The sequence below is a fragment of the Gobio gobio genome, assembly GCF_949357685.1.
Source record: "Gobio gobio genome assembly, chromosome: 16".
NCBI lineage: Eukaryota > Metazoa > Chordata > Actinopteri > Cypriniformes > Gobionidae > Gobio > Gobio gobio.
In genome coordinates this window covers 52,822,541-52,845,927 of record NC_137109.1, presented here as the reverse complement: position 1 = coordinate 52,845,927, position 23,387 = coordinate 52,822,541, and the positions used below count along the sequence as shown (strand labels likewise).

The window sequence follows — 23,387 nt, the reverse complement described above, 5'->3', positions numbered from 1 at the left end:
ACAGGTCATTGAATCTTTGATTTAACTGATTCATTCAAACACTGAATCATTCAAGAATGAACCAGTCGTTTATGAACAGGTCATTGAATCTTTGATTCAAGCAATTCATTCAAACACTGAATCATTCAAGAATGAGCCGGTCGTTTATGAACAGGTCATTGAATCTTTGATTTAACTGATTCATTCAAACACTGAATCATTCAAGAATGAGCCAGTCGTTTACGAACAGGTCATTGAATCTTTGATTTAACTGATTCATTCAAACACTGAATCATTCAAGAATGAGCCAGTCGTTTATGAACAGGTCATTGAATCTTTGATTTAACTGATTCATTCAGACACTGAATCATTCAAGAATGAGCCGGTCGTTTATGAACAGGTCATTGAATCTTTGATTTAACTGATTCATTCAAACACTGAATCATTCAAGAATGAGCCAGTCGTTTACGAACAGGTCATTGAATCTTTGATTTAACTGATTCATTCAAACACTGAATCATTCAAGAATGAGCCAGTCGTTTACGAACAGGTCATTGAATCTTTGATTTAACTGATTCATTTAAACACTGAATCATTCAAGAATGAGCCGGTCGTTTACGAACAGATCATTGAATCTTTGATTTAACTGATTCATTCAAACACTGAATCATTCAAGAATGAGCCAGTCGTTTACGAACAGGTCATTGAATCTTTGATTTAACTGATTCATTTAAACACTGAATCATTCAAGAATGAGCCGGTCGTTTATGAACAGGTCATTGAATCTTTGATTTAACTGATTCATTCAGACACTGAATCATTCAAGAATGAACCAGTCGTTTATGAACAGGTCATTGATTCTTTGATTAAACTGATTCATTCAAACACTGAATCATTCAAGAATTAGCCGGTCGTTTATGAACAGGTCATTGAATCTTTGATTTAACTGATTCATTCAGACACTGAATCATTCAAGAATGAACCAGTCGTTTATGAACAGGTCATTGATTCTTTGATTAAACTGATTCATTCAAACACTGAATCATTCAAGAATGAGCCGGTCGTTTATGAACAGGTCATTGAATCTTTGATTTAACTGATTCATTCAGACACTGAATCATTCAAGAATGAACCAGTCGTTTATGAACAGGTCATTGATTCTTTGATTAAACTGATTCATTCAAACACTGAATCATTCAAGAATGAGCCGGTCGTTTATGAACAGGTCATTGAATCTTTGATTTAACTGATTCATTCAAACACTGAATCATTCAAGAATGAGCCAGTCGTTTATGAACAGGTCATTGAATCTTTGATTTAACTGATTCATTCAAACACTGAATCATTCAAGAATGAACCAGTCGTTTATGAACAGGTCATTGATTCTTTGATTAAACTGATTCATTCAAACACTGAATCATTCAAGAATGAGCCGGTCGTTTATGAACAGGTCATTGATTCTTTGATTAAACTGATTCATTCAAACACTGAATCATTCAAGAATGAGCCGGTCGTTTATGAACAGGTCATTGAATCTTTGATTTAACTGATTCATTCAAACACTGAATCATTCAAGAATGAACCAGTCGTTTATGAACAGGTCATTGATTCTTTGATTAAACTGATTCATTCAAACACTGAATCATTCAAGAATGAGCCGGTCGTTTATGAACAGGTCATTGAATCTTTGATTTAACTGATTCATTCCAACACTGAATCATTCAAGAATGAACCAGTCGTTTATGAACAGGTCATTGAATCTTTGATTTAACTGATTCATTTAAACACTGAATCATTCAAGAATGAGCCGGTCGTTTACGAACAGATCATTGAATCTTTGATTTAACTGATTCATTCAAACACTGAATCATTCAAGAATGAGCCGGTCGTTTATGAACAGGTCATTGAATCTTTGATTTAACTGATTCATTCAAACACTGAATCATTCAAGAATGAGCCAGTCGTTTACGAACAGGTCATTGAATCTTTGATTTAACTGATTCATTTAAACACTGAATCATTCAAGAATGAGCCGGTCGTTTATGAACAGGTCATTGAATCTTTGATTTAACTGATTCATTCAGACACTGAATCATTCAAGAATGAACCAGTCGTTTATGAACAGGTCATTGATTCTTTGATTAAACTGATTCATTCAAACACTGAATCATTCAAGAATTAGCCGGTCGTTTATGAACAGGTCATTGAATCTTTGATTTAACTGATTCATTCAGACACTGAATCATTCAAGAATGAACCAGTCGTTTATGAACAGGTCATTGATTCTTTGATTAAACTGATTCATTCAAACACTGAATCATTCAAGAATGAGCCGGTCGTTTATGAACAGGTCATTGAATCTTTGATTTAACTGATTCATTCAGACACTGAATCATTCAAGAATGAACCAGTCGTTTATGAACAGGTCATTGATTCTTTGATTAAACTGATTCATTCAAACACTGAATCATTCAAGAATGAGCCGGTCGTTTATGAACAGGTCATTGAATCTTTGATTTAACTGATTCATTCAAACACTGAATCATTCAAGAATGAGCCAGTCGTTTATGAACAGGTCATTGAATCTTTGATTTAACTGATTCATTCAAACACTGAATCATTCAAGAATGAACCAGTCGTTTATGAACAGGTCATTGATTCTTTGATTAAACTGATTCATTCAAACACTGAATCATTCAAGAATGAGCCGGTCGTTTATGAACAGGTCATTGATTCTTTGATTAAACTGATTCATTCAAACACTGAATCATTCAAGAATGAGCCGGTCGTTTATGAACAGGTCATTGAATCTTTGATTTAACTGATTCATTCAAACACTGAATCATTCAAGAATGAACCAGTCGTTTATGAACAGGTCATTGATTCTTTGATTAAACTGATTCATTCAAACACTGAATCATTCAAGAATGAGCCGGTCGTTTACGAACAGATCATTGATTCTTTGATTAAACTGATTCATTCAAACACTGAATCATTCAAGAATGAGCCGGTCGTTTATGAACAGGTCATTGATTCTTTGATTAAACTGATTCATTCAAACACTGAATCATTCAAGAATGAGCCGGTCGTTTATGAACAGGTCATTGAATCTTTGATTTAACTGATTCATTCAGACACTGAATCATTCAGTAACACACACTGATGCTGTGAGGTGTGTTATGGTTCTGCTGTGATCTTTGTTTGGAACTATTTTCGCTGCTGAAATAGAACAAAAACAGTCCATATTGCATCTAAAATGTAAGTGATTTAGTGTTATTGAATTGTTTATGGAGCTGGCGTATGAGATCCGTCTTCTGTGCCTCTTCCTTCATACACATGATCAATATTAAAATAAGAAGCAATGATAATCAAGTTATAACCATGTTCTATATTTAATAAATCAGTTCACCGATAACTTCTCTATATTTAATGAGTGGTTTTGGATACAGGACTTGTGGGGATAAATGCTTTTCTTATTAAATATAATAAATGCACTTCTGTTCTAGAGTTAGTGTCAGCATGTTTTGGAGAAGTGTGTTGTTGATAGTTAAGATGTTCTCTGTGAGCTTTAGTGTGTGTGTGTGTGTGCGCTGCCTGATCTGTGCAGTTTTATATTATTATCCTCTATCCATCTCCACTTCTACACTGATGCAGAATCATTATTGCTCTTTGGTGATTCCGGAGTTAGTTTTTGTTTTGACATTTTACTCAGGATACTTGTCCGTCGGGCAAGTAAAATTATTTAAAAAAAATAAATAATTAAATAAGCGTTAATGTCGAGCCCTGAACCCCACCCCATAATCCCCCCTCCACCAAACTTTACACTTGGCACAATGCAGTCAGGCAAGTTATTATTATTTGAATTAAATGGCATAATATAATGGTTTTCTCCCATCAAACAATCCAAAGACTTTAGACACACACTTGCGAGAGAAAGTCTTACGTAATTCCCAATTGTTTATCTACATGTGAGCGATAAGCTAATTCAGTGAAGGTGAAAGGTCATCACGTGTCTACAGGTGTGCTGATGTCCTGGCGTTACCTGGCACGGCTCAGCAATGCTTCATGCTAACCGTGCCCCATTACGAACTAAAATGCCAGAGTTAAAACGCCCTGAGACAACAGAAGAAGACCACATCGTCTCGCGCGCACGCTGTAGACTTGTGGCCTTTATCGGTTGCGGTAACTTGTGGCGATGTCACATTACAGTCATATCATATGTTTCAGCATGTTACAATAAATATATGGCTTGAGTTGATATAGCCTATTCCCTAATGAATTAAACAGTTTGTTATCCTACAGATTGAGAGCGTGAATGGTCTCTCTCTCTCTCTCTCTCTCTCTCTCTCTCTCTCTCTCTCTCTCTCTCTCTCTCTCTCTCTCTCTCTCTCTCTCTCTCTCTCTCTCTCTCTCTCTCTCTCTCTCTCTCTCCCTCTGTTTATACGCGTGTAGCCTTTACATGCGTGCATGCGGGGGAGGAGTTGCGATTTTCGAATAAAAATCGAATAATTCCCAGCGATCGTCGAATATAATTTTTGCTTGAAATGCCCATCCCTAATCAGGACACAAATGTGTATAATGACATGGGTATTACAAAAAGAGGGTGAAATATGAGGACGTTCCCCATGTCCTCACTTTTCAAAATGCTTATAAATCACAGGATGAGGTTTTTTTCACAGAAAGTGAACTGCACAGTCTCCTGTGAGGGCTAGGTTTAGGGGCAGGGGCAGTGTGTGTGTGTGTGTGTGTGTGTGTGTGTGTGTGTGTGTGTGTGTGTGTGTGTGTGTGTGTGTGTGTGTGTGTGTGTGTGTGTGTGTGTGTGTGTGTGTGTGTGTGTGTGTGTGTGTGTGTGTGTGTGTGTGTGTGAACATGCTTGTTCCATATTGCATTTGTGCTCTAGTATTTGTCCTTCATTTATGTATGAAAATCTTTCAGATTTATGCCAGTTTTGTTGATTTTATTTGCCAATTTCAATAAAAATACTCTCTGTTGCAGTCACACACATGTGTGTGTGTTTGTGTGTGTGTTTGTGTGTGTGTGTGTGTGTGTGTGTGTACGTGTGTGTGTATGAGACAGAAAGTTCGTTCTACTTTGTGTTTATGCTCTAGGACCAGACCTTGATATAAATGTGGAAATTGTCAGATTTATACTGGATTTAGTTAATTTTTTTTGACAAAAAAAGTGAAAAAAAAATCATTTTTTACACTTTCCCATTCATTTTCAATGTGGAGTCAATCTGACCCAGAGGGACTTAAACGGTAAAAAAAAATTTACACACCTTTAGAACAACCAAATCAAGCCCAGATTTGTTGTGCATGTTTAGATTATTTAGGAAAAGCCACAGAGTCTCATGGCCCTGAGATGAAGGAACACTTTTTAAAATGAAGGAAAAGTCCAGTGGGGTCAGCTGGAGCCCGAGGGCCGATTAAGGGTTAAGCAGAAGAGGGCTTTCCCCACAATAAACTGGATTACACTCGATTAATGCTGTTGTGTCTTTGTTTGCGCTGTGTACTCAATGCGCGTCACTGACGCTTTTCATATGATTGGAACATATCTAAAAATAATGCTATTATCAACACTTATTAACTCGTTCATCTCGCCGTAATACTACATTGCATGTGTTACAAAGTTGGTAATAATGATGAAGACGGACTCGGTGTGACTGGGACTTTATATTCAGAACTCTCAGATAAAAAACACAATAAACTCGCGCTGACAGACAGCGCTCTCACAACTCAGTAGTTACTATAAATAACTTTGTTTTTAGTGAACCGAATCAGTTCACCAAATCGGACTGAATCGTTCTAAACGGTTCGCGTCTCGAGTCAGCACTGATCCATAATTTACTAAAGTTACTAACTTTCTGACATGAGTGACAGTCCCTCCGACTAGAAATAGACTAATAACCTGAAGTATATGCTGTAACTACAACAGTTCACTGAACTGAGACTGACAGAACTGATGTGAAGTGAACTCAGGTCCATCCGTCTCTCTGGCAGCAGCTCGTGCCTCGTAGCCCTCGTTAAACCACGCCCCCTCCGCTCATTTCAAATGCAAAGATGTCAGCCAATCACAACAGTGGGCGTTTTTACTGAAGTCTCACAGCAGACACGCCTCTTGAAGCAGGGCCTTCAGCCACAGGGCAAACAGCAGTATAGAAAAAATGCCTTTTATTTCTAAATTATGACATTTTATGATGTAAAAATCATACTAACAATATAAGTACACCTCAGGAAACATTATAAAATAATAGAAAAATGCCATACCATGAAACCTTTAAATATATACATGAATGTGTGTGTATTTATATATAAATAATAATTAACAGAGTACACACACATATATAATGTAAACACAAACTTTTATTTTGGATGCGATTAATCGCGATTAATCTTTTGAAAGCCCTAATTTTGACATAACGTTGAGAGAGCGTTCCCTGTTCACACTGCGTAAATCAAGTGCACTGCACTACTACAATCCCAAATTACTGATAATATCCTGTGTAGGCCAAACATTTACTGAAACGAGCCCATAAAACACTGATATGGAGGTTTATGACGCCAATATCTACAGCATGAGTGTCAGAGGTCTCTCACACACACACACACACACACACACACACACACACACACACACTTTATGGTTTTCTGCTACTGACTCAATCTCAGTTTCTTCTTATTTGACAGTAAACAAACCAGAATCAGAAGAAACTCACCTCATGTCCGTCTCTCTCTCTCTGTGTGTGTGTGTGTGTGTGTGTGTGTGTGTGTGTGTGTGAGATGAGTAAATCTGCTCTGTCCGTCCCTCACATGAGTCTCATTACCGTAATTCACTTCATATCGGTCTTCATTCAGAGCTCATCCTCCACATAGAGAACCAACAACAGTTAACAAAACAGACAATAATGTTCTCCCTCAGAGTTTCTGTCTTCTTTTCCAAATCATTCTTACATCAGGACACTTTTACTGGAGAATGACTGGAGATATTTAACCTTTATTTAACCAGAAAAGACTCTCTGAGACTAATAATCTCTTTTACAGGAGTGTCCTGGCCAAAATGGGCAGCAATACATAAAAAAATTACAAGACAAACAGACTAAAAACAGTTACATATCGTTGAATCGGTATCCATTTGTCGAATAACTGTTTTAAAATGATCCAAAGACAGCAAATTTTGTCATTTCAATTTCGATTGCAGAAAATTAGGCCTACATAAAAGCCTAAAACCGATCGAACAAAAGGTACAGAGAGAGAGTAAAACAATTTTGTGGGCGAATAAAGTATTTCTCAACAATTTTGAGACTATAGCCCAGCCAAACCTAATGGTTGTAATTCATGAGTGCTTCGGACACACGTTTGGTCTTTTTTTTTTATTATTACTGAAAAGATGGACGTTTAAATATACTGCGAATCAAATGTTCTGTACTTAATGTTTTTTGTTTAAATTGTACTCTAAAATGACTCCAAGCCACGTATAATCTTCATTTTTGGGTGAACTATCACTTTAAATACAGAAACACTGAGGCAGAATATCATTTTTATCATTATGTATTTATGTATGCAGTGTCTTATTGCAGTTTAAGATTCTCTTACATCTTAAATCATGCTCATTTTTCTCATTTAGCCTCTTAGTAAATGATTATGCTCAGATCTAAATTTTACTCTAAAATGACTCCAAGCCACGTCTAATTTTCATTTTTGGGTGAACTATCCCTTTAAATACAGAAACACTGAGGCAGAACATCATTATTATTATTATTATTTATTTATTTATTTTGGCAGATTAAGATACTCTTACATCTTAAATCATGCAAATTTTCCCCCATTTAGCCTCTTAGTAAATGATTATGTTTAGAATTACCGTTAGTAAATTAATGAACGTCTGTGGTGTCATGGCGGCCTCTGTCGGTCTGCAGGAGAAACGCTGAGGTAGTATTTCTGCTGAAACTTCTCTTTCTCAGTTCAACACGGTCATTGATGAAGGATCTGCAATCGAGTCTTACTTTTAAACATCCTCACAGCTGCCGAGGGTCTGGCCAAGGGCATCTTGGTTGTTATTTTGGTTATTATCAGTTTCTTGTCGCCACACTGAGCGTGAAATGGCGGCTGTCAGTTTCAGAAACTCCTCGGATAATCATTCCGTTTTTCCCGCCCTTTAGTTCCGCTGAGGATGATGACGCCTGTCAGTTCAGCAAATCCTCGGTTAATCATTCAGCGTTTTTCCCGCCCTTTAGTTCCGCCGCCTCACGCTGACGCCCCACTTTAACTTATAATAATAATAATAATAATAATAATGGAATCTATGAAGAAGTCATTCAAGTTCATTAATAATAAAAAGACTGAGATTTCGTTGAACTTATGGAGAAAATCTTTATAATATAGGCTAATGTCCCCCCTCCTCCACTTGTAAGTGTCGGAAAAAGGAAGACATTTTGTGCTTCTTCTTTTTTTCCTTTAGCATTCAGATCCGTTTTTCTTTTCTTTTTTTGAGGATGTGATATCTGTCGTTTGAAGCATTATTGTTGTAAGTTGACACCAGTTATTTGAATTATTGGTTTCAATAAAATAAATAAATAAAAATGTACAGCTTTTTTCCCCCTTTACTTATTTTATATATTCTTTTTTACTTGTTGTAGTCTATATTTGTACTAGGCTATATATCATAAATTACTTTTGTGCTGTTAAATAAATAATAATACAATGAATAGTGATAAATAAAAATATATCTGCCAATTGGGTGAGGAAACAAATCATTCTGACTTTGAATTTTATTTTTCCTGACCCAATCGGTGGTTCTTGTTTTAAGCACAAACTTTCTTGTTAGTAATTTTCTCCAGTAAATGTGTCTGGATTTAAGAATGTCCAGATATTTGTGCCGGAAAACACGACAGAAATCGTGGTTTTCCTGTGTTTAGTGTTGAAACACGACCTGCACTTGATTCACCAGTGTATGAATCAGATTTAACACACAAACTGGACAGGGGAAAGTGCATAAAAAGTGTTTTATTATCATTATTAATATAATTATATGAATCACATCCACCCAATGAAAAATGAACCAGAGACATCCAAACAAAAACATAGTAAAGAAACATCACAGGAGGGTTAGAAGAGAGCAAAACACTGAAACCTGAGCTCTCTCTCTCTCTCTCTCACACACACACACACACACACACACGATCTGCTATTGGTTTGATTATTGCTCCCTAACGTCCTCTTCAGGGTTCAGGAACACCTCGTGAACTCTGACCCCTGCTTCTGGAATGTCACATGTGTTTTGTTGTGGAAGGTCAAGTGTTTGTGCAGCGATACGTCGTCCTATTGGGGTTTCCTGCGAGAGCGTCTAACCTACGGAAGCCCGTTTACACCAAATGGCAAACATAATAATGCTTTGGATATTATAACATTATAATAATCTCAACTCATAAGATTAAAATGTTATAATTAGACTTTTAGGATGTAAAAGTCAATTTCAATTGTCATGATTATTGAAATTTTGACAGTCATAGAAAGACATAGAAAGTAATATTTATGACCCAAGTTGAAATATGATATACTAACTTGAAATTATGTAGAAATTGACATCAAAAGTCATAATTATGACTTATCATGTCAAAATGTTGACCTTTTTAAGTCATAATTATGCATCATATCATAATATGTCAATTTCTCCATCATTTATCATATTTCTACTTCGGTCATAAGTCAATTTCGACTTTAAGTCAATTATGACATGGGTCCAACTTTAATATACATAATTATGACTTTTCAACTTAATAGCAATTTCATCTCAATATGTCAATTCCGGCTGTCAATTTTCAATTCAGTATGTCATTTCAACTTCGGTCATAATTATGACTTTTTAAGTCAATTTTGACTTAATATCAGTTCCGTCTTAGCATGTCAATTTAGACTTTGTCATAATAATGAGTCAATTTTGACTTAAAAGTTATAATCATGACCCAAGTTCAAATATGAACAAGTTGAAATTGTCGAAATTGACATCATAAGTAAAAAATATTACTTTTTAAGTCCTAATTATGACTTTATGAGTCAATTGCATCTTGATATGTCAATTTGATATACATAATTATGACTTTTTAAGAACTTCGACTTGCGTGTTTCGTCTTAGCATGTCAATTTAGACGTTTTGTCATAATAATGAGTCAATTTTGACTTAAAAGTTATAATCATGACCCAAGTTCAAATATGACCAAGTTGAAATTGACATCAAAAGTCTTAATTATGACGTAGTATGTCAAAAATTGTACCTTTTTAAGTCCTAATTATGACTTTGTGAGTCAATTTCATCCTGATATGTCAATTTAATACACATAATTATGACTTTTTAAGAACTTCGGCTTGCGTGTAATAATTTCGGCTCTACATCATTTTGACTAGTATATTATAATTGATCGTCATAAGGTAATTCCCCAAAGCCAGCTTCTCTGCTGTTGTGTGGTGTAAATGTGCTTCACACGGACCTGCTGGAGAAACGAGAGCAAACCGAGAGCAGCAGTGATCTACAGACAGAAGGATAGAGCGACAGAAAGAGCGAGAGTGAGACAGCCGTCTCCATTCCTGTTGATCCAGAGCGTTATATTTTCAGAGTCCACTGCTTGACGCAGGCATCGTGAGACGTGGTGACGAGTGTGTTGGCGTTCAGCCATGCCAGACCGCTGACGTGATGCAACCGATGAGTGTCTGCAAACACAGATTAATAATGCAGATTAATAATCATACTCAATAGACTCTGGAACTGCCTCATCGTCACGGCATCCTCAATAAACCCGTCTCCGGCGTGCTGCCTCCGATCCTTCGAATATTCTGATCTATTATGACCTCTGACCTGTAAAGTTGTCAGAATAATAATCATACGCTGTGTGTTGATTGGCCAGAGGAGAACTGCCCCCCCGACTGAGCCTGGTTTCTCCAAGGGTTATTTTCCTCCATTCTGCTCCTGATGGGGTTTGGGTTTCCTCTGGCTTGTGTTGCTCAGTTGGAGACACTAAACCTTCAACTAAATATCCAAATAAATCTAATTATTAAACTAAATTAACCATATCAACTAAATGACTGATCTAAAGCCCACACTGTCACTGTATGATTATTGAAATGAACTGATGACATCAGCGTTTTCTCCAGAACGGCTGAATCAAATGATGCTGCATTATTTTGCTGTTTAACACTGAAGCTGCTCTGAGACAATCTGCAGTGTTAAAAGATTAGTTCACTTTTAAATCAACTTTTGCTGATAGTTTCCTCACCCTCATGTCATCAAGATGTCCATGTCTTTCTTTCTGCAGTCGGAAAGAAATGAAGGTTTTGGATGAAAACAGTCCAGGGTTTTTCTCCATATAATGGACTTCAATGGGCTCCAAACGGGTCAAATGACAGTTTCAGTGCAGCTTTAAACGACCCCAGATGATGAATAAGGGTCTGATCTAGACAAACCATCAGTTTCTGAGAGAAACCCAGCAGTATTTATGATATTATTTTACCTCTTATCAGACGAACGTGATCATCTCTGAGCTCAGACATAACTTCAGCTAAGTGAGGTCAAATACGAGCGTGGTCATAGATATATCGATAGTAGATGCCTCATTAGTGACTGCATGGATCAGTAGAATCTACTATCGATATATCTATGAAGACGATCAAATTTGACCTCACTTAGCGAAAGTTATGGCGGACCTCAGAGATGATCACGTTCGTCTGATAAAAGGTAAAATAATAGCATAAATATTAGGGCTGTCAAAAGATTAATCGCGATTAATCGCATCCAAAATAAAAGTTTGTGTTTACATAATATATGTGTGTGTACTCTGTTAATTATTATTTATATATAAATACACACACGCATGTATATATTTAAGAAAAAAAATATTTTTATATATAAAACATTTATATATTTTATAGATTATATAAATGTATATACATGTAAACATTTCTTAAATATATACATGAATGTGTGTGTATTTATATATAAATAATAATTAACAGAGTACACACACATACATTATGTAAACACAAACTTTTATTTTGGATGCGATTAATCTTTTGACAGCCCTAATAAATACTGCTGGGTTTCTCTCAGAAGCTGATGGTTTGTCTAGATCAGACCCTTATTCATCATCTGGGGTCGTTTAAAGCTGCACTGAAACTGTCATTTGACCCGTTTGGAGCCCATTGAAGTCCATTATATGGAGAAAAACCCTGGACTGTTTTCATCCAAAACCTTCATTTCTTTCCGACTGCAGAAAGAAAGACATGGACATCTTGATGACATGAGGGTGAGGAAACTATCAGCAAAAGTTGATTTAAAAGTGAGCTAATCCTTTAAATAAGGTTGACACACACACACACACACACACACACACACACACACACACACACACACACACACACAGAGAGTTCAGTTATCCTGCAATCCCCTCAGGAGGGTCGGAAACATCACCTGGGATCTTGATCCTCTTGTCAGGATTGCTTGCGGTCCACACGTACACCATCATGTCCATCCCTCCGGTGGCAAAGTGCTCATTATCCGGAGACCAGGACAGACACACCACCTTGGCATGATGGCCGTAGAACTCGTTCTTCTCCTGAAAAGCAGACATTCAGCATCCGAATCCGTCCATCCGCTAATTTGACCTATCGGTAAGCCCCGCCCCCCTTAGTTACTGTTGCTAACTCGGACAAACAAGCGGAGTTGCTATATCTTACAGTGACAGCTGTCCGTGTGAAAATGAAGATGTGTTTGGACACAGATTGTAGCGAATATCCGTCTGAATGATGGCTGAACTTTACTGATGATTTATTACATCGTTATTCACTCGAAAAATCATCGTAAGAGCTGAACAAACAAAGCATAAGAAGTGCGCATTAACGTCTCACTCACAAACATACACAGCAAACTACACAAAAACACTCACAGTAAACACACACACACAGAGATTATGACTTTTCGGGGGGGCAGTTAATAACTGGTAAACTTTGTATCTGTAAAACAACTGATAAACTGCGCGAGAGCTCTTCCTTTCACTACCTGTAGACTATAAAACCCATCAAAATAGGAGATAATGTAGACCTTAAACATATCTAAAATTAAATTAATTGACATATAACCAGTTTAATATGGAGAGGCACTGAAATGTGTTTTTGATCTACAGTGTCACATGACGTGAGAACAGTTCGTTATTTCGGTTTGTATGTTAGCAGGGACTTTAATCGTAACTTAACGAGAATATGACAAACAGAAACTCGTCTCAGGATCTCTGGAGTCAGTATTTTTTACCATTTGTGTAGCATAAACACCATCAAACCCATGAGAGCTTCGGATTCTCCAGTGTTTCTCTATGACGCTGAAGCCTAAAGATATCAGAGTTCCGGTCTCAGCGCAACTGATACTCAACTGCTATTGGCTCATCGGCGTTCGAGGGGGAGGGGCTTACCGATAGGTCAATTTCTGAAGTTCGAGAGTGAGAGGAGTTTACCGCGTATCCGTCGGCGACCGTGAAAACGGTGACCACCTTCTTCTCATCCGTTACAGCCAGAAACGCTCCGTCCTTCGAGTAGGACATGTCCGTCACGGGGCCCTGGACCTCCAGCGCCTTCCCATCATCCTTCAGGGTGTTTGCCTGAACGGAGTACAGATGCACCTTCCCATCCTGCAAACACAACATCATCATCTTCATCACACTCAAGAGATTTATCATTTCTTGGAAAAGACACGTTGAAGCTACGGTTATCATGCTAAGTGTTCATTTTGACAGCATATTTTGATTTAGTTTTAGTCATATTTTAGTCGCCTGAATTGTTTTTAGTTTTAGTCTAGTTTTAGTCTCCTAAAATCTAATGAGTTTAGTTTAATTGTAATACATTAAAGGGTTAGTTCAGCCAAAGCTGTAAATTGTGTGATTAATGACTGAGCCTCATGTGGTTGGACACCCGTCAGACCTCCGTTCATCTTCAGACACAAATGAAGATATTTTAGTGTAAATCTGATGCTCTGAAAGGCCTCCATTGGCTCAACTTTACACTCTCAAGACCCTTAAAAGACACTAAAGACTAAAGTTACAAAGTCCATCTCACTACAGCGGCTCTACAATAACTTTATGAAGACGACAATAGTTTCTGTGCGCAAAAAAACCCTAAATAACGACTTATATAGAGATACAATTTCAAAACAAGGCATCATGAAGCTTCAGAGAGTTATGAATCAGTGAGTCGATTCAGCGGTTCAGAGCGTTATGAATCAGTGAGTCAAATGATGATATGGATCGCGTGTCAAACCGCCAAACTGCCGAAATTTGGCGATTCAAACCACTGAATCGACTCGCTGATTCATAACGCTCTAAACCGCTGAATCGGTTCGCTGATTCATAATGCTCTGAACCGCTGAATCGACTCACTGATTCATAATGCTCTGAACCGCTGAATCGACTCACTGATTCATAATGGTCTGAACCGCTGAATCGATTCGCTGATTCATAACGCTTCGAAGCTTCATGATGCCGTGTTTTGAAATCGTCATCTCTATATAAGTCGTTATTTAGGGTTTTTTTTGCGCACAGAAACTATTCTCGTCTTCATAAAGTTATTGTAGAGCCGCTGTAGTGAGATGGACTTTGTAACTTTAGTCTTTAGTGTCTTTTAAGGGTCTTGAGAGTGTAAAGTTGAGCCAATGGAGGCCTTTCAGAGCATCAGATTTACACTAAAATATCTTCATTTGTGTCTGAAGATGAACGGAGGTCTGACGGGTGTCCAACCACATGAGGCTCAGTCATTAATGACACAATTTACAGTTTTGGCTGAACTAACCCTTTAAGCATTTAAGCATCACATAACCGACATTTTGTTTTTGACATCAAAAATACATGAAAGACCTCAATGCACTTTTTTGTCTGTTTCTTTAAAAACAGCTATATAGTTTTTTATAACTGTGTATTTCTGTTTTAGTCAGTAGGCCATATCAGGTTAAGCTAAAGCTTCAAATAAGTTAATTTTTTTATTTTTTAAATTTCAGCTAACATTTATCTAATTTCAAGTAATGAAGATTTTTAGTGAACTATTATAACAGGGTTCGCACTCTTTTTCAGCAACCATTTTTCCAGGACATTTTCAATTTTACTACGGCGGGAATAAAAGACAAGGATCATGCCAAATATTGCTTTCTAAATCACGCCAAATATTGCTTTCTAAATCATGCCAAATATTGCTTTCTAAATCACGCCAAATATTGCTTTCTAAATCATGCCAAATATTGCTTTCTAAATCACGCCAAATATTGCTTTCTAAATCACGCCAAATATTGCTTTCTAAATCACGCCAAATATTGCTTTCTAAATCACGCCAAATATTGCTTTCTAAATCATGCCAAATATTGCTTTCTAAATCATGCCAAATATTGCTTTCTAAATCATGCCAAATATTGCTTTCTAAATCATGCCAAATATTGCTTTCTAAATCATGCCAAATATTGCTTTCTAAATCACGCCAAATATTGCTTTCTAAATCATGCCAAATATTGCTTTCTAAATCACGCCAAATATTGCTTTCTAAATCATGCCAAATATTGCTTTCTAAATCATGCCAAATATTGCTTTCTAAATCATGCCAAATATTGCTTTCTAAATCATGCCAAATATTGCTTTCTAAATCACGCCAAATATTGCTTTCTAAATCACGCCAAATATTGCTTTCTAAATCATGCCAAATATTGCTTTCTAAATCACGCCAAATATTGCTTTCTAAATCACGCCAAATATTGCTTTCTAAATCACGCCAAATATTGCTTTCTAAATCATGCCAAATATTGCTTTCTAAATCATGCCAAATATTGCTTTCTAAATCACGCCAAATATTGCTTTCTAAATCATGCCAAATATTGCTTTCTAAATCATGCCAAATATTGCTTTCTAAATCACGCCAAATATTGCTTTCTAAATCACGCCAAATATTGCTTTCTAAATCACGCCAAATATTGCTTTCTAAATCACGCCAAATATTGCTTTCTAAATTTCTAAAACTCGTTATACTCGGCTAAAGAAATCACTTTTTTTTTAAAGAATTTTCCCAGACAACAACAAGATTTTCCAGGACATTTTACATTTTCTCTAATTGTCCATGTGTTTTCCAGGACTGGAAAATTTGTCATCAATTTTCCAGGTTTTCAAGGTTTTCCAGGACGAGTGGGAACCCTGATACTTTATTGAATATGTGTCAAATACTGGTCTTTCCTCCTGAATATGAATTAAATGGGAATGAAATTAAATACAGTTTATTGTGTGAGCAAAAACGAATATATAATGCGTGACTTTTAATTATAAACCAGCTGGAAATACACCAGGACTCTTATTTTGAAATGTCTGCTCCTCTATTGCAGTTGCAGGAGCTCATTCAAGTTCAGATCAGGAGATCAAATATGCATCGTTACAACCGTCTAAAACATATTACTATATAAACATGGTAAAGTAAACACTGTGATTATTCATCAGCATTAGTTCATAAACACTGGTCTGGCATAAATGTGTTATTGATTGATTAGGACATCAGTTCTGACCCCATCTCTGCCCTAATCCACCCTCACTAACATTCTCTCGCTTTTATTTGTTGACGAAAATGACGGTTGATTTTCGTCACAGTTTTTGTCATCCAACACTAAGTTTTATTTAGTTATCGTCTCGTTTTCGTCAGTGAAAAAAGGTTGTTGACGAAAATGATTCGCTCTCGAAATGAACACTGATTCAGAGGACCGTCAGCACAGTGATTGGTGACTTACAGCTCCGCCCACAGCCACGGTCCCGCCTCCAGGGTGAACGGCTACAGATTCGGGCTCATAGTCCAGAGAGTCCAGTGTGAAGAGCTTCTTCTTATCCTTCAGCAGGACCAGCTGCACAGACAGACCACAGTTAATCAATATAAACACCATTACCCATGCCCGCCTGTATAACTGCTGATCTGTTATCCATTTGTAGCGCTTGTTTAGTGTGTTTTATGGCCGATTAGACACAATTACTGCCCTTTTGCTGCAATAAATGATGTTCTCCCTCAGTATTTCTGTCTTGTTTTCCAGCACAAATGACTGACTGACATTCTTTATAAATAAAACTACCATCAGCGGCCAATTCTCCACACCACAAATCGACACGCATCTTGTAACCCACACACATTCTCCCCGCCTATCTGCCCTCAAATTCACTGTTTCCAATCATCCGCTTGACCCATCCCCATCTCTTGTGCAAGGTGTACTTGCACTCACTCATATCAACACCTCTATTCACACTGGTATCGTTCCCACAGCATTTAAGTTCCCACTGCTATCATCTAGAGCTACTGGAGTGCCTCAGGGCTCAGTGCTGGGGCCACTTCTCTTCTCCATCTATATGTCATCACTAGATCTGTCCTTCAGAAACATGGTTTCTCCATCACTGCTATCATCTAGAGCTACTGGAGTGCCTCAGGACTCAGCGCTGGGGCCGCTTCTCTTCTCCATCTACATGTCATCACTAGATCTGTCTTTCAGAAACATGGTTTCTCCATCACTGCTATCATCTAGAGCTACTGGAGTGCCTCAGGGCTCAGCGCTGGGGCCGCTTCTCTTCTCCATCTACATGTCATCACTAGATCTGTCTTTCAGAAACATGGTTTCTCCACTGCTATCATCTAGAGCTACTGGAGTGCCTCAGGGCTCAGTGCTGGGACCGCTTCTCTTCTCCATCTATATGTCTTCACTAGATCTGTCCTTCAGAAACATGGTTTCTCCATCACTGCTATCATCTAGAGCTACTGGAGTGTCTCAGGGCTCAGTGCTGGGACCGCTTCTCTTCTCCATCTATATGTCTTCACTAGATCTGTCCTTCAGAAACATGGTTTCTCCATCACTGCTATCATCTAGAGCTACTGGAGTGCCTCAGGACTCAGCGCTGGGGCCGCTTCTCTTCTCCATCTACATGTCATCACTAGATCTATCCTTCAGAAACATGGTTTCTCCCATCACTGCTATCATCTAGAGCTACTGGAGTGCCTCAGGGCTCAGTGCTGGGGCCGCTTCTCTTCTCCATCTATATGTCAACACTAGATCTGTCTTTCAGAAACATGGGTTTCTCCATCACTGCTATCATCTAGAGCTACTGGAGTGCCTCAGGGCTCAGTGCTGGGGCCGCTTCTCTTCTCCATCTACATGTCATCACTAGATCTATCCTTCAGAAACATGGTTTCTCCATCACTGCTATCATCTAGAGCTACTGGAGTGCCTCAGGACTCAGTGCTGGGGCCGCTTCTCTTCTCCATCTATATGTCAACACTAGATCTGTCCTTCAGAAACATGGTTTCTCCATCACTGCTATCATCTAGAGCTACTGGAGTGCCTCAGGGCTCAGCGCTGGGGCCGCTTCTCTTCTCCATCTACATGTCATCACTAGATCTGTCTTTCAGAAACATGGGTTTCTCCATCACTGCTATCATCTAGAGCTACTGGAGTGCCTCAGGACTCAGTGCTGGGGCCGCTTCTCTTCTCCATCTATATGTCAACACTAGATCTGTCCTTCAGAAACATGGTTTCTCCATCACTGCTATCATCTAGAGCTACTGGAGTGCCTCAGGGCTCAGCGCTGGGGCCGCTTCTCTTCTCCATCTACATGTCATCACTAGATCTATCCTTCAGAAACATGGTTTCTCCATCACTGCTATCATCTAGAGCTACTGGAGTGCCTCAGGGCTCAGTGCTGGGGCCGCTTCTCTTCTCCATCTATATGTCAACACTAGATCTGTCTTTCAGAAACATGGGTTTCTCCATCACTGCTATCATCTAGAGCTACTGGAGTGCCTCAGGGCTCAGCGCTGGGACCGCTTCTCTTCTCCATCTATATGTCAACACTAGATCTGTCTTTCAGAAACATGGTTTCTCCATCACTGCTATCATCTAGAGCTACTGGAGTGCCTCAGGGCTCAGTGCTGGGGTCGCTTCTCTTCTCCATCTACATGTCATCACTAGATCTATCCTTCAGAAACATGGTTTCTCCATCACTGCTATCATCTAGAGCTACTGGAGTGCCTCAGGACTCAGTGCTGGGGCCGCTTCTCTTCTCCATCTATATGTCAACACTAGATCTGTCCTTCAGAAACATGGTTTCTCCATCACTGCTATCATCTAGAGCTACTGGAGTGCCTCAGGACTCAGCGCTGGGGCCGCTTCTCTTCTCCATCTACATGTCATCACTAGATCTGTCTTTCAGAAACATGGTTTCTCCACTGCTATCATCTAGAGCTACTGGAGTGCCTCAGGGCTCAGCGCTGGGACCACTTCTCTTCTCCATCTATATGTCATCACTAGATCTGTCCTTCAGAAACATGGTTTCTCCATCACTGCTATCATCTAGAGCTACTGGAGTGTCTCAGGGCTCAGTGCTGGGACCGCTTCTCTTCTCCATCTATATGTCTTCACTAGATCTGTCCTTCAGAAACATGGTTTCTCCATCACTGCTATCATCTAGAGCTACTGGAGTGTCTCAGGGCTCAGTGCTGGGACCGCTTCTCTTCTCCATCTATATGTCTTCACTAGATCTGTCCTTCAGAAACATGGTTTCTCCATCACTGCTATCATCTAGAGCTACTGGAGTGCCTCAGGACTCAGCGCTGGGGCCGCTTCTCTTCTCCATCTACATGTCATCACTAGATCTATCCTTCAGAAACATGGTTTCTCCCATCACTGCTATCATCTAGAGCTACTGGAGTGCCTCAGGGCTCAGTGCTGGGGCCGCTTCTCTTCTCCATCTATATGTCAACACTAGATCTGTCTTTCAGAAACATGGGTTTCTCCATCACTGCTATCATCTAGAGCTACTGGAGTGCCTCAGGACTCAGCGCTGGGGCCGCTTCTCTTCTCCATCTACATGTCATCACTAGATCGGTCTTTCAGAAACATGGTTTCTCCATCACTGCTATCATCTAGAGCTACTGGAGTGTCTCAGGGCTCAGTGCTGGGACCGCTTCTCTTCTCCATCTATATGTCATCACTAGATCTGTCCTTCAGAAACATGGTTTCTCCATCACTGCTATCATCTAGAGCTACTGGAGTGCCTCAGGGCTCAGCGCTGGGACCGCTTCTCTTCTCCATCTATATGTCTTCACTAGATCTGTCCTTCAGAAACATGGTTTCTCCATCACTGCTATCATCTAGAGCTACTGGAGTGTCTCAGGGCTCAGTGCTGGGACCGCTTCTCTTCTCCATCTATATGTCTTCACTAGATCTGTCCTTCAGAAACATGGTTTCTCCATCACTGCTATCATCTAGAGCTACTGGAGTGCCTCAGGACTCAGCGCTGGGGCCGCTTCTCTTCTCCATCTACATGTCATCACTAGATCTATCCTTCAGAAACATGGTTTCTCCCATCACTGCTATCATCTAGAGCTACTGGAGTGCCTCAGGGCTCAGTGCTGGGGCCGCTTCTCTTCTCCATCTATATGTCAACACTAGATCTGTCTTTCAGAAACATGGGTTTCTCCATCACTGCTATCATCTAGAGCTACTGGAGTGCCTCAGGGCTCAGTGCTGGGACCGCTTCTCTTCTCCATCTACATGTCATCACTAGATCTATCCTTCAGAAACATGGTTTCTCCATCACTGCTATCATCTAGAGCTACTGGAGTGCCTCAGGGCTCAGTGCTGGGGCCGCTTCTCTTCTCCATCTACATGTCATCACTAGATCTATCCTTCAGAAACATGGTTTCTCCATCACTGCTATCATCTAGAGCTACTGGAGTGCCTCAGGGCTCAGTGCTGGGACCGCTTCTCTTCTCCATCTACATGTCACCACTAGATCTGTCATTCAGAAACATGGTTTCTCCATCACTGCTATCATCTAGAGCTACTGGAGTGCCTCAGGGCTCAGTCCTGGGACCACTTCTCTTCTCCATCTATATGTCAACACTAGATCTGTCCTTCAGAAACAAGGTTTCTCCGTCACTGCTATCATCTAGAGCTACTGGAGTGCCTCAGGGCTCAGCGCTGGGACCGCTTCTCTTCTCCATCTATATGTCATCACTAGATCTGTCCTTCAGAAACATGGTTTCTCCATCACTGCTATCATCTAACACTAACACTCAATGTGCTGGACTAACTGGAACTCAAAGCATTTGCATGTTGTTTCTCTATTGTTAGTTTGATTTGCTTCTGTTGCTCTCCTCATTTGTAAGTCACTTTGGATAAAAGGAGTACATGTAAAATGTAATGTAAATGTTTGTGTACCTGTCCAATACACACGGTGACGGCGAGGCCTCCAGGACCGACACTCACACACTTCGGCTGCACTTCCATTTTGATCATATCAGACGCACTAACACACACACACACACAAACACAAGAGCATCATGAGCTTCAACAAGATCGTCACGCCACACAATATGAGAAAAAAACCTGACATCACAGTATTTGATTTTAAGAGAACTATCCCTTTAGTAAGTAAGCCCGTTTCCGGCATATCGAGTGAAAAATATGATTCTTTATTTTGCGCTGAATCCCATGGCAGTGTGTGTGATTGACAGCCGCGCACTCACCTGTACTCTTTCTTGCTCAGGTCGGTGTAGCGGACGGTGTCATCCATGCTGCAGGTCACCAGACGGCCCGCGTCATCCACCGCCATTTTGGACACCAGGTTAGAGTGGCCTTTCCCCAGAAACTCCTCATTCTCTCCGCTCTCAGAGTCCCAGTAATGTGCAGGCGTCACGTCAAGGACAGACACACTCAACCAACACGGATCTCATTAATGACTCGATTGACTTCATTTGAACTAGTCTCATATTTTGCATCATTGATTCCAGTGTTAGACCGATATATCAGCCGGCCGATATTAGGGATGGGCATTTTTGTCAATTTTTCATTTCGATCATCGATTGGTCTCAAAAACGAGTACTCGGGGGCGGGGCATGTGCAGGGGGCGGGGCTTGTCCGTCATTGAGATAATGAAAATACTGTTATGAAAATGGTTGTTGACATACAAACGTGACATGAAAACATGAACATATAAAGCAAAAATAACTGCTAGATTATGATGCATAAATGTCTTTGAAAAAGAAACATCTTTATAAAATGACCGTCTCAAATAACCAAGTCAATAATATCGAGCATTGCATTTGAGCTGAAACTGTGGAATAACACCACCCTGCAGAGCTAGCTGGTTAATAAACTCAACCAAACGCACCATATATCAGATTAATATCCTATTACGACATAAATCAACACAGACGGACGTGAATGCGCACGTGAACTTCAGCGTGCTAGATTTTACAGGCTATGGTTTGAAACAGAACATTTTGAATGCGCTCTTCCCTTAACAACGCACATGAACTTCACGCGCTAGTCTGAGTGTTCTCGCTAGTTTCTCTGTGGATCAGCTGATACACGGGAACTATAAGCACAGAGAATTTACAGCTTTCCAATTCCATCGTGTTCTCATTATAATGCTATGTAGGCTATGACAGATTGACGCTGCACATCTTGCAATAACCATTTAATGATCAGTGATTCCAGACACTTTATTTCGCCGCGGTCTGGAGGCTGTATAACGCTAACCAATCAGACCTCAGGTACCGCGCAAAATGACGCAATAACCAATAAAAAAGTTTTTTTTTTTTTAAAGTCAGGGCGATCATCGTTCTCATGATCGATGGTCGCTGTCACGTTCGAGTACTCGATTACTCGACCACTGTTGCCCATCCCTAGCCGATATTTGCGTTTTTTACGTGTATCGGCCGATATAAGGCTGCTGCGTTCGCCGATATTTGTGATTTTTACGTGTATCGGCCGATATAAGGCTGCTGCGTTCGCCGATATTTGCGATTTTTACGTGTATCGGCCGATATAAGGCTGCTGTGTTCGCCGATATTTGTGATTTTTACGTGTATCGGCTGATATAATGCTGCTGCGTTCGCCGATATTTGTGATTTTTACGTGTATCGGCTGATATAAGGCTGCTGCGTTCGCCGATATTTGTGATTTTTACGTGTATCGGCCGATATAAGGCTGCTGCGTTCGCCGATATTTGTGATTTTTACGTGTATCGGCCGATATAAGGCTGCTGCGTTCACCGATATTTGTGATTTTTACGTGTATCGGCCGATATAAGGCTGCTGCGTTCACCGATATTTGTGATTTTTACGTGTATCGGCCGATATAAGGCTGCTGTGTTCGCCGATATTTTTCCCCTGCATTATTTCCAGACAGGCGTCCACAGGGCAGCTCTCACCGTCTTCAAACTCTCTTGCTCTCCCTCGCGCATATTAATCAAAATCAATTGAGAATTGACGCGATGGTAAAAGGTGGAAAGACTGAAGTTTCACGTGGAGCATTGGGAGATTTTCTCCTGAATTACCGCTGGTGTTGCTCTACGAGAGATTAAGTTCAGTGCACCT

At 39.6% G+C, this 23,387-nt stretch overlaps 1 protein-coding gene across 1 annotated transcript in view; it reads right to left on the bottom strand.

Moving 5' to 3' along the window:
- Positions 1 to 8,963: 8,963 nt before the first annotated feature.
- Positions 8,964 to 23,387, bottom strand: part of wdr1 (WD repeat domain 1) — a 37,053-nt gene continuing 22,629 nt past the window's right edge. Inside the window, exons 10-15 of the mRNA XM_079839875.1 lie at positions 21,534 to 21,690; positions 21,226 to 21,313; positions 16,759 to 16,869; positions 13,472 to 13,645; positions 12,436 to 12,580; positions 8,964 to 10,682 (exon numbers count right to left, since the gene is read on the bottom strand). Coding sequence (XP_079696001.1) covers positions 10,576 to 10,682; positions 12,436 to 12,580; positions 13,472 to 13,645; positions 16,759 to 16,869; positions 21,226 to 21,313; positions 21,534 to 21,690 — 782 coding nt within the window. The 3' untranslated portion in view covers positions 8,964 to 10,575. The remainder of the gene's footprint in view (positions 10,683 to 12,435; positions 12,581 to 13,471; positions 13,646 to 16,758; positions 16,870 to 21,225; positions 21,314 to 21,533; positions 21,691 to 23,387) is intronic.